Here is a 13,488-nt window from a genome sequence, read left to right on the forward strand (position 1 = left end):
ATCACATAGTCCGTTCTTTCAGTTGTTTGTTTTATGGATTATTCGAAGTCGGTTACAAACTAATTATTTATTACTTATGAGTGGTTTGTTTAGGAGTTATTTGTTCAATCATACTTGATTGTTTGTTTACAACTTATATCTCTGATTCCATCTTCTCTTCTCCATCTGCCATTGTTTTTCTTGCGATGCAAACCAACACAAGTTACTCTTGTTGTTCTTCCCATATGAACTGAACTCGTCGTTCTCGATCTACTCCTTTCTCAGTTGATTTGAAGTTTAAGCAAGGCTTACGATCTACACTTTTTGGTTGATTTGAAGTTCAAAAGTGTTGTCCTTCGCGCCATTTGAACCTACACACCGTCCTTCTCCATCTCTGCTTCTCGATCTACTCCTTGTTTTCTTATTCAAAACTAAAGCCTACCTATTGATTGATGTAGCCCTCCATCTCTGCTCCTCGATCTTGGAGTTCGATTAGGGCATATATTTATTTCATTTTGCTTATGGTTATGTATGATTTTGTCCCTTTTTTCATCTTTATTTCAATTTGTTTTTATTTTAGGGTTTTGGAAATCTGGCATCCCTTTCTTCATCTTTGTGTCATCCCTTTTCTTTTATGTATTAGGTTTCTTCATCTTTGTGTCATCCCTTTTCTTTTCTGTATTAGGTTTAGTTGGATATGTATTGTAGAGTGTATATTATCTCCATCGAGAATCCTTCACCATCTCCAGTAGAAGCTTAGATCTGTCTCGTCGAAGCCTTATTCGTGTGATAAGAAACAAGCAACAAACAAGAACTGTGGTTCTAATGATTAATAAAAAAAAGGGTAAAAAGTATGTTAATACTTTGACTATTAAAATTGCTCAAGCAATAAGAAGTTAATGCAGAGAACATGTTACACTTTTTGTGATGATTATTAAAGAAAATAATATTTCGTCCATTCCCCATAAAAGTTATGCACTTCATATGCTTGATCAAATGCCTAGGGGAATTAGCAATGTTTTGGTAATAACTATGCGAAAGATAAAGGGATAATTTTGTAATTTTTACAAATAGACGGCAAATAAATGCATATGTGAACGCATGTGATTCACATATGAACTCGATGACAATGAAGTGATCAATACATTAATGGCCAAAAACGTTTTCTTTTCAACTACGATTTGATTTCTAACCAACTAAAAAAGAAACGTCATCATGAACAAAAGACGGTAGTTGAATTTCCTGATTAAAACAAGAATTATTCAATTCATTTTTTTTTATTTGTCCAACAGGGATTGATTCGTATCTCACTGTTGATATAATCTTTGAATATAAAAAATAGATCATACAATGTGTAATATCACCTTAATAATCATCAAAATCAAGACATGATTCAGAAATGAAAAATAGAACAACTATTAGGTTTTCCTATAATTTACTTGTGATATGTAAAAATGTTATTCAAACTTAGAGGTCGTATACCAAACGCTTAATGGGTATATGCTTATTGGCATGAGCGGTCACCCTCACTTACCTTATCAAGTGACATTTTTAGCTATCAAAATGGAATGTAGTAAAGCATGTTTTACTCGGTAAACGCTTACCGAGTAAAAAGTTGTCTCCCTCACTTACCTAATAAGATTTTTTATCATTATTATCATTCTTACTGGATAAGATCTACGGTTCCAAGTAAGATAGATGACACTTATCTGATAAAAAATTTGATAAATGATTCCTTAACATCTATTTAACTATTTCTGAACTTATATTCTTGATAATAAAATAATGACAAGATCTAAAGTAAACATAAAATAAAATAAAGTGTAAAATTCGGTGAGTGATTGGTTGCCCCCTTCACCACAATCATGTCTTACAAACACCAACTCACCACAACCCTTCCTTCCCATTTTAATAATACTAACCTAACATTATTCCTAACACAATAATAATATTATATTTTATTTATTTCAAATAATTAATTTAAAAAAACATACTATGTATCTGGTACATTTAATAGAAAAATATGTACTGTGTAAAACTGTAAATGATAATATGTTTTTAAATTAAATTAGATGTCTTTCTTTTGATCTCAAAACCAGTTTTTAAAAAAAATATAACTTGATAAGGTGTAATAAATTTCTTTAATTGGTCATTAAAATGCTTTAAAGCGTATAAATTGCAAAGAATCTCATAATGTTTTGTAAAAAATGTTACAAACAAATATTTATAAAAGAAAAAGGAACTGTATTTTTTTATACAACAAAATACCGTATTTTTTTAGAAACAAATGCAGGTTGTGGCAAATTGAACGGTTTGATAATCTTTTTCATATTATCGCAGCAATATGTAATTCTACGTGCTAAAAAAGGAAATGCAACTTATTGGAGTGTGCCGCATGGGAAAACAAAGTACTAAGAAAATAAGAAATTATAATAAGGTTTTCAAAAATAGGGACGTCTACCATACCGTGCACAATCGAAATTCTCTTCTAAAAACAATTTTAGTTCTACAAAGCATCTTTTCTCTAAGGACCCTGTTCCGTAGGCACCTGAATTAAGGGTAGACAACAATTTGGAAAGAACCTGATATACTAGTAAGTGCACAACAAATTCATGAACCCGAAAGCAGTGAGGTCGAGTTTCATACTCTTGCTATCATGTTATGCCGTGTAAGTCGAGAGCAGATCCAATTTTCGTAGTGTTAGACTTTGAGCTTGGGCTGTAAAAATTTGAGCTTTAATTTTCTAAATTGTATAATATATATTTTTAGGTTGTAAAAGTTATAAACATAAAAATGTATTTTATATATATATATATATATATATATATATATATATTGAATTGTAAATTTGTCTAAATCGATTATTATTTTTATCTGATATTATATATAAATAATAAAAAATTTATTGATAATTATATATTAGCGATTTGTTGGCGGGTTGGGTGGATTGAGTTAGGCCTAACCCAATTTCAAGTTTCTTAATTGACGGTTTGACGAGTTGGCAATTCAACGGGTTAGGTTGAACGAGATGACGGATTTCTGTACACCTCTACCTTTAAGTCATTAATTTAAGCTTTTGTTTAATTTTTTTACATATTTGATTCGACATGATTTTATTAACTTTTATTATTTGAGTAAACTACACATTTAGTCCTTATGGTTTGTCTGAAATAACACTTTTCATTCTTATAATTTTGAAATTACAATATTACCATCGTAATTTGTAAAAATATCTAGATTTGATCATTTCCTTTAGCGGTTGTTAAAAGATCATGTTAAAAGTGGGGTATTTTCATTCATTTTTTTTTCTTTTACCCAATCAAAACCGATTTTATGATTTTAGACCATATGGTTTTTTGTTATATAAAAGACAAAAAAATCAATAAAAAGAACAAAAATCTCTTAATTTAACAGAGTCTTTTAATAACAATCTTGTAATTTAATCTAAATAAAAATAAAAAATATTATTTTTAACAAACCACATAAATCAAATTTATAGTTTATTCTTGTTAATTGTTAATGTTTATTGGGAAATATCAGAACGTGATGGACTCTTTTTGTCCACAAAATGGATAAGAATTTGAAAGAAAGACGGTGAAGAAATTGGAGATGAAATTACAGACCTACCCATGGATTTGATTTGTTGATCGTTTTGTTTAAAGGATAATAATGGACATGAAAAAGTAAGGGGTAGTGAACTTCATGACACGGAGCCAATAAAGTATTTGAAAAGTCGAAAAGCTAAAAAGTGTTACATTTTGGGCCATTTTTTTAAATTTAAATTATTTAAAAAAACATTATAATTTTATTTTTATTTTTATTCGAGAGGATTGAAAAAAAGTATTCTCTAAAATAATCATGATCATAAAATATTAATAAACATTTTAAATTATAAACCCACTTAAACTAAGGTTTTAACATCTCCAACAGTTTTTTTAAATTTTCTCTCTCTTACTCTAAATTTGAATATTTTTTATTATCTTTTTTTGTTTTTTCTTTATTCTAGAAAAAAGTTAGTTTAAATCTTTAAATTTTCTAAAATAAAATAACTACCGGAGATGCTTTTAGATTCCAAAACCCTTGAATTTGAATTTTTAAGAACTAGATGTGTACCCGCGCAATGCAGTGGGAATTAAAAATATAAACAATTTTGAATCTTAGGCTCTTTACATATTAATACATTTTGAATAAATAAGAGTTATGGTTTCAAATTGCAGTCGATCCATGAAAAATCATACGAAAGTTTAAAATCCAATATATTTAAACCAATCTAATCTAATTACTACTACATCATACAAAAAATAACTCATTTTTTGGTTCAATGTAGAGTTGACAAACAAATTCAAAAATTATTGGTATGCTACTTTGATCCGCCATTTCTAATAGGGCACAATTCCTTCCATGGCAGAAGAATTGCTACTTTGATCTGCCATTTTCGAAGACGATTCTTTCATCTTCTTCTCTAGAAGAGGTTCTGTTTCCAAATGGGATAAACTAAAGTGTCTTGATGCACCATTAAAGCTTTGAACCTGATACTTTCCACACCTTAGATGTGAAGGTCGAAAGAATTAACATGCCTGAAAAAGTTTATGAAGTGCTAGATGATGCAAAAGCTGAAATCAAGAAGCTCATATCAGAATATTATGTGAAAATCAATCTTTGTGATAACTTGAAAGACCGTATGATGAAACAGTGGTTGCAAATCTAAATTCATGTGAAAGCAATCTCTCCCAATTTGAAAAAGTGGTTGCAGACCTGAATTCCTGCAGACAGATTCAAGTTATAAAGTAAAGAGGCCCGTTTAAGAAAGATAACAACAAAACTAAACGATTATAACTCTATGGTTTTACAATTGACAATAGAGAAACAATAAAACCTAAAGGCTGTAATTTCTTAATTACATACTCCAAATTTAAGTTATAAAACAACTTTAAAAGACAATTATGTTGTTGAATAATAGCTAAAGGGTCGTTTACTAAACACTTACCCGGTATGCACTACCCGGATAAATATTATAAGTGCCAAAAATCTTATCCGATAAGTGCAACCATAAGAATGGAATCTTACCGAGTATGGTCTTCAAGACAATAACCAAGTGGAACAAAACCACAAAAACATAAGTTTGTGATGCCAAATCAAATGGAGCCCTAGAGACATTAGATACAATAGCATGGTCATAATGAGAATCCTAGAAACACCTTTAGACTTAAAATTCCATCGCCAACAAAAAACAGCATGACGACAATAATTCAGCTAAAAAAACATCAAAATCAATTGTTCTTTCTTTTTCTTGTGTAAAGTCCATGCTAACTCAACATGACAACATTAAAAAAAAAATCAAAGAATGTTACAGTAAAACAACATGGACGATCTTCATAACGATTTTTTTTGCAGTAGCAGGCTCCAGAATCGAATCTTTTTAGATATAGAATGAGTAAAATGGCTTTATAAAAACATGAAAACGAAACACATAAGTAAGCTTCAAATACTAAATTTAGTTCCCATTAACATACTAAATTTGTCCATCTCTCCAGATGTTCCCAATCAAGGGTATTGGAAACATCTAGATACCAAAAATCAATGGAATTTTTGTATCTAGTATGTTGTACCCATACAAAGAAAAGTACTCATTATTCATACAAAAATCTGGCATAATGTGATTCGAATAGTCTAATTCAGACCTGATGTCCAACGAAAAACAAGAAGTACAAATATTATTACCATATCTTAAAGCTTCTAGTCCCATTCCGTTTCTTCCATACTCAAAGGTGCATAGAATAGTCAATCCAGTTGGTTTCTGAATTACATTACAAGTAGAGATAGAAACCCCACGTGATTTGGGTCTTCGTTGATAGGAGTGAGAGTGAAACGTCGACTTGGGGAAAAAACAATCAACATACCCTGCTTAATGATTGAAACCCATAAAGTTGAAATTAACCTCGAAAAAGAAACAATCGAGCTTTGGGAAAATTATTATTTTTTAATATAATTTAAAGTTATAAAATAAATAGACAAAAGTACTTTTGGTCAATGGTTAATTTATGTTACTACTTTTCGATCCAGGAATAGGATGGTGTCAAATCATTACCCACTCACCGCCCAAAATCGCTTTATAGATTCATTCTCTCATAATCTTTTATTCCAAAAATCAAATTAAAATCTTACCTCATAAGATTTTTTATTTTTACCATGTTTAATAGATAAATGTTTAGTAAGTGACCCCTCAATTTAGAATGGAGGAAATATATTTTAATGTATAAAAAGAAGCGTTCAATTCCAAACGTACATAACAACTGTGGCTACTGAATTTATCATGACTGATTTCATACTATCATAATTTATCGGGATTAATTTAGGTATCACTTAAGACACCCTTAAAAAAATTAGAATTACTAAACTTTTGTTATTTAAGTAGTTATATATTTAATATTAATTATTAACCAATAAACCTCTTTAGCTTATCAAAAAGTTACTTTAAAAAAAAGTTTATTATAATAATATTTTAAATTTTTAATAACATCTAGTTTTTACTTATTAAAATTATTTTTTTTATACTTCTCTAAAGTGGCGTTTTACCTATAAAGAATGCAGTGAAAACGGAATATTTAAGAAGACTTGTCGTACAAGTAAACCAATGCGTATAGTAAATATGTTGGATACATTTTAAATTATGGAACAGTTTCTGTATCAATACATACATATAACATCTGTATCTATCTCTATATCTCCCAAAGCCTCTTGTATCCTGTGCATTGTTGGTTGTACTTTCAAGATCATCATCATAACTGGCATTATAATTTGTATATTCCCAATTTGCCCTTCCACTTCCACTGACACTTGCTTCCTCATTGATGGAATCATCATGTTCCGACGTCGTTTCACCTGATTCTGAAGTTACGTGCCTCACCACCTCCCAACCTTCTGATTCCCAATTTGCCACTGAGTTTGAAGCTAATTTTCCAATCCTCTGTTTCGCATGTGAGTTTTGTGTGTCCAGTTGGTAAATCTCGAGCGTTGACTCCTTTGAGGAGCTTGAAAAGGACCAATCGAATACGCATCTGGGTGATAACTTGGTTGTCATATGTGGTGGTGATGTGGAAGGGCAGGATGATAAAAATGGGTGGTGTAGCAGCTGATCGCAGCTCCATCTCTCCCTTGGCTCTCTTCTCAGACACTTGTCAAGGAAATCATGTAAGTCCTCCGGCGCCTGAGTTGGAAACTCCGGTAACTCGTCGGAATACCCGATTTGACGCAGAGTGTCTGCTCCTCTGTCTTGCCACGCTGGCTTTCCGGTGAACATCTCGATCACCGTGCACCCTAATGACCAGACGTCGGACTCCGGTCCTTGATACTCGCCGCGAATTACCTCCGGCGCCATCCACAGTGGACTCCCACGAGTTCCGGTAACCGAAACGCCCAATTCAATCGCCGATCCAAAGTCGGCAAGCTTCGCCGTACCAGGAATGTCTCCGATCAACACATTCTTCCCCTTGACGTCACAATGAACAATGTTTCTCGCGTGAATGTAGCTCAACGCAGCCGTGATGCACCGCGTGTAACCGCGGAGATTCACACCACCACTACCATCACCATCAAGAAGTTTCGCCACGTCAGCAACTGTCCCACCCGACATGTATTCTATATGTAAATTCCGGTACACGACCGAGGAGGAGGAGGAGGAAGAAAACTCAGACGTCACATCATCTCCGAGATACCCAACGACGTAGGGCGACGAGAGTGATTTCAAAATTCGAATCTCGTTCTCCAAACACCCAACAAACGGACGGGAGTTATTCTCTACGGATTTAACGGCGAAGAGAGCACCATGATATGGATGAACAGCAAGATTGACGACTCCAAAAGATCCTCTACCGATGCAATTGCGACGAAGCCAGTTGGATTGAGAAGTATAAGTGGTCATATTGTTGTGAGATTTGAATTGTGGGTTGGATGATTATATATGTGTAAGTGGAAGTGGAAGTGGAAGGTGAATAAGGAAGATGAGGTTGAATTGAAGAAGGTGAAAGCGGCGAATGATAGCTGGTTTTATCTCTATCCACGCCATGTGGAGGAAGCGAGTGAGATTACTTGGCCAAGTTGGGTTCATGTTTCAAACCATGTGGATGTGGATGGATTGTCAACCGCTTTCTTCTTCTTCCATTGCTAAATAAATCATATATTCTCTCTCTAACTTTAACTGTTTTTTTTTTAATTAAAATAATTATTTTTTTAGGTTTTATCTTTTAAGTCATTTTTTTCATCTATTCTATATTATAAAATATTTGACAAAAACTTTTAAAAATAATATTTTATGTATGAAATATTGTATATGGATGCATATTACTTAAAATTTAATATTACAAGTAAATTGTGCATAACTACAACTTATTAAAGCTTTAATTCATTTAAGTAACTCTAGATAAACATAATCAAATACATGATAAATATATCATTTTAAATATAAAAAATTAAAATATAATTAGGATAATTATTGAATTTTAATAGAATATTTAATTTATAAAAATTATATTATTAAGTCTAAATTAAATTATGGTAAAAAACTGAATTAAAGAAATTACACAGAAAATGAGAACTTTTAAATAGTTAATTTAATATTAATATCGATACATTTTTTTTCAAATTTATATTTCGTTCAAAATAAAAATATTATCGTTTTCTAAAACCACGTAAAACCGTATTATATTGACAGATAAAATGAAACATTAAAATCGAGATATATTTCGCTGCATTGTGCAAGTAAGCTTCTAATATTTACTAAAGTAGTTATAAGTTTACAAAAATCCATGTTTGTAAAAATTTACATTTTTTATCCAGAATTATAAAAAAAAATTATATTTCTCAACCAGGTATGTAAAAAAGAAAAATTTAAATTACAAACTAGATCTACTTTAAAAATATAGTATAATAATAACTTACAATAAGTTTCAATTTGATATTAACCTACATGATATTTTAGGGTAGGGGAGGGTTGGGTTGGGTTAAAATGGAAGTAATTGTGACAATTATAATAAAATATTTTTATTATTGGATCAATTCTAATCATGTTTATTTTTGATATTTTATAGATCTAGAACGAGATATAAAAACCGGTCCTAGATAAAATATAAAATAAACTTTAATATATTGTTTTCATTATCACAAATAAAATCGTTTTTTCAAGTATTTGTAGATTCAAAATCAATCAATAATTATTTTTAAACTAATATATATCTCGTATCATTTTTACAGGACATCACACATCCTATGATACACCTTTAATATGTTTATGAACATTAATTCGAGTTACGGTGTTGACTATTCTGAGTAATATTGTATGCAATCAATAAAATCAGTTGGATTTTCATCTCACCTCGAATTAATGTTTTTTTCCAACATCGTTTTAAACTTTTAGCATTAAAAGAAACTTTTTTACACCATCGATCTTGGAATCAGAAGCCCATATTGATACATGCTAGAGAATGGTCATGATGTTTTCTAAGCAAGAGGTTTTAGATTTTGGTACCAGATAAAAAAACTTGGAGAGACAATAAACAACTCTATAAAATAAACAACCAATTAAAATTTTAATTTTTAAATATTTTATTTTTCAGTATAATTCATTAATAAATATTTGGACCCTTAATATAATACAAATTTTTTTTTGGTCTTACTAGATACACAAAAATTTTATGAATCTTTTACTCACTAATTTTTTGACTATTACTATATTGCTAAATTCTAAAAAAATTGACCCCTTGTTTTTTGTAGGCCTTGGGCGTGCGCCCGACTCGCCCTTCCCATGGACGACCCTGATCTTAATCGAATGTCAACATTAATGAGGTGCACCGAGATGCACCTAGTCAGTTATTTCTAAAACACAATTCATGGATGAATATAAGATTAAAAGTGATCAAAAGTTCAAATTTTTTCTTATGTTTATCACACGATGATTCGCCTTTAGGGGGGAATTAATTAAAATAGTCATTTTCAGTAATTTCTCTTTTAAAATCACCAAAATGTTACTTCCTCTGCAAGTGGCCGTTCCGCAATTTATGCAGGGGTCAAAATGTAAAAAAGAAGTTTATAAACCAATGCAAGTGCATAGACCAAACATGTAAATTCGTCCTAACACCTCCGCAAGTTGCGGAAGTGCAACTTGCGCCCCTATTTTTATTTTACAAATTTGATCTATGTGCTTGCGGACTTGGTTGAAAAACATTATTTTTCTTTACACTTTGACCTCTTAGCAAATTGCAGACTTACCACTTGCAAATGTAGTGAAATGTTGGTGATTTTACAAGAAAAATGACTAAAAGATGAAATCACAAGGCGAAAATTTAACTATGTTCTTGAATTTATTTTAGAAAATTTAAGCAAGGCTATTGAATTTAATTTTTCAATTACACACAGAAAAAGGAGATTTTTTTTCTTCATGTTTATGATCATTAAGACAAAAGAACCTAACCTTTTTGTGTTTTAGTTATTATTGTGAACACTTTCTTGGTTTGGCACGTTCTTGATATTTAGGCCGAAGGCTCTTGGCCCGTATCAATTCTCAACAAAAGCATGATGTATACTAATCAGTGTGATTAAATGTTACTGTTAAAATCGAAGCAATTTCATGAGGATCAACAACGCTTTATTTTACATCATATACAAGTCAAAGTAATATCAGTTCATGATTTATATTTTCAAAAGAATTGGAGACAAGCATCTCCAATAGCTTGTATTCTATTTCTCAAAAATAGAGAAAATAAATTCGATATTTTAAAAAGTATATATTTTTATTTTAAAGTATTTGTTGAAACAAAACTAAAAAAAAAAAAGTTTAGTTAAAATGGAAAAGTTTTGTTTGAGGAGCTCCGTCTTGAATTAGTTGACTTTTGTAAAAATTGAGGAGTTTGACCTTTTTTTCTCTGTGGTCAAAGAGGATTGAAAGAAAAAAAAGAAAGAGGAGAAATTGGGGAGTCCAGAACACATGAAGATTTGGTTTGGGTTGGTTGTGGGTCCCATGCATGACATGGCAACAAATGGTAGGTCCAAGTAGGTGGAAAATGAGTGGCAGCATCTGTTGGCGCCGTCCAAAGGCCAACTATCCGCTTCCCAAGGTACGGATAAAGTCCATATAATCTAAACGACAGAACAACTTTAATCCATTTTTTTTTTAATTTTAAAAATAATAGTTAAATTTTTTAAAATAAATTATATGTAATTGTAACAAAATCTTGATTAAGTATAATATTTTTACTTTTATGATTTTAATATATTTTAATTTTTTATATAGAAAATGATATTAATTCAATTTTTTTGAAATATATAATATTTATATATATATGACAAATAGAACAAATAAACTCATACATTCTCTTCATTCTTGGTAAGGTCAAAACTCACATACCGTTAGGCCACATGTTTTTTAGTTATTAGTTCAATCTTTATTGATGGAATGAATAACAAACTTATTCTTTTAGAGTTGTAAAAAATTATTTATATTTAGAGTTTTGTCCGTCATTCTTTATTTTAGAGAACAAGATATGAACACTTTTAGAGTATTGTAGAGAAAAAAACATTGATTTTCTCTATTTTAGAGATGATCTTGTTGATATAGCTTTTTTGTGTAGAACTATAGATTAGTCGGTTTGTATAGGTTGAAAATATTTTTGTTTGGAAAAGGTTTTTCATAAATGAAATATATGCGTTTTTTTTAATTGGAATGACATATTTAAAAAAAACCTGCTTCCATTTTTGGAAGAAAAAAACCTACCATGCTTTGGAAATATAATAGAATTTTATTTGAGAATTTTCTAAATTTGGAGAGCTTCATACCCTCTATCCCACTTTATTCATTTTGAAAAAAAAATGTTTTGGTGAATTTATTAGAATAAAAAACATATCCAAAAAATCTAAATATATGCTGAATTTATATATACCTGAAACTCGTAAATTTTGATCTGATGTGATTTAATGATCTACGTGTTTTGAGATACATAATTTAAAAGACAGATGTTTATTTGATACATCTGACAAATATTTATTTGATAGAAAAGATATAATAAATTTATAAAGTAATGAAATAGAATATATGATATGTCAAAGTGGAAATGGGCATGTGTTCACCTGGCCATGGAGACGTGCTCAATTAATCTCCATGAAATATCGTAGTCTTTTTCTATTTTATTGTAAATTAAAAAAATAAATCATATTTTTATGAAATATATTTTGGTTGTTTGCTTTTTGGCAATCAACAATTTCTAAATTTTATTTCCCTTTTTAATTTGAGCAAATTGTCACAAAAATATGTGTTACATTTTGGTTGCTTAAAATATAAATCAATCATCTTGTAAATCATATCTTTGAATGAGTTTGGTTTTTTATTTTATTATAAAATGAAATAGACTTTGTATTTATTTTTTATTTTTAAATTTAAATTAAATGAAACGATCAACTAAGACTTAAGGCCTGTTTGTTTTTTAAAATTTGCCTCTTAATTTCCTCTTATGTCTGAATCGGTCAGACATATAGACTTTCAGATCGTTTGTTTTTTCCCCCAAATTAAGAGCCGAATTCATAAGGTTTCCTCTGAATTTTTAAGTGGTAACCCTAGCTCTTAATACCTCTTATTTGTTTGTCCGCCTCCTTACGTCGCTCTCATCCGCCTCCTTTACGTCGCTCTCATCCGCTCTCGTCCCATTCATCGATTGAAGCTGGTGTTCTTCATACATCGCAGACTCAAGCTGGTGTTCTGGTAATCTTCTCGATCTCTCATTGGTTTCAGATTTCAGATTTCAAACGTAAAAACAAACAGTCTATATATAATTATTATAAAAGAAGTATAATTATATAGATATAGTATTTGACCTCATGTTTATTAAGAAACGGAAAGTCATAAAAAACGTATACATGTCCATGTTCATGATGAATTTTTTTTAATTCATCCATTTTTCTATCTAGAATAATATCATAACAAAAGTTAAAATAAAAAATCAGATATTTTATGAAAAAGTCAAATTATAATGAGATTAAAATGAAATATATTTGATAAATGAAGGTGTGTGAGGTAAAATTGGGGACCAAAGTATTAGGTAAAGAGTGGAGATAAGGCCATGAGGCATGTGGCACGGAGTTTGGGTGCATGCACACTCGGACCATTCTATATATACATATTTCTATATCTAACATTATTTAACCATAATCTTATCTTTTATATTTCCCAATTATTGATGTCCTTTTTATTATATCTAACTTTTTTTTTTACTTTGCTTTTTGTGGCCGATAATTCGTTTTGATCGTTACGTAACACGTACTTTGTTTGATACACGTGTAGCCATTGGAGTTGCGTTCACGCTTGATGTTATATGATTGTTCTAAGTCATGCGTAGTTGATTGGTCTTTTTGGACACATAATATATGTGTTACTGAAACTTTAATAGCATGAATATTTAATCAAATATCGCATCGATGTGAAAGTTTGGAAACTTTTGATCAAACCATTAGAAGGAATACTTTTTC

General features: G+C 30.4%; 1 protein-coding gene across 1 annotated transcript; it reads right to left on the reverse strand.

Annotated features, from left to right (window-relative positions):
* Positions 1-6,538: 6,538 nt before the first annotated feature.
* LOC112517879 (mitogen-activated protein kinase kinase kinase 18-like) lies at positions 6,539-7,909 on the reverse strand (the record flags this gene model as incomplete). Its single annotated transcript, XM_025125249.1, has 1 exon — positions 6,539-7,909. A coding segment is annotated over one exon (1,371 nt), but the record flags the coding sequence as incomplete, so codon positions are not given.
* Positions 7,910-13,488: the final 5,579 nt, after the last annotated feature.

The sequence above is a fragment of the Cynara cardunculus genome (genome assembly GCF_001531365.2).
Source record: "Cynara cardunculus var. scolymus isolate 2C chromosome LG 9, CcrdV1, whole genome shotgun sequence".
NCBI classification, from domain to species: Eukaryota; Viridiplantae; Streptophyta; class Magnoliopsida; order Asterales; family Asteraceae; genus Cynara; species Cynara cardunculus.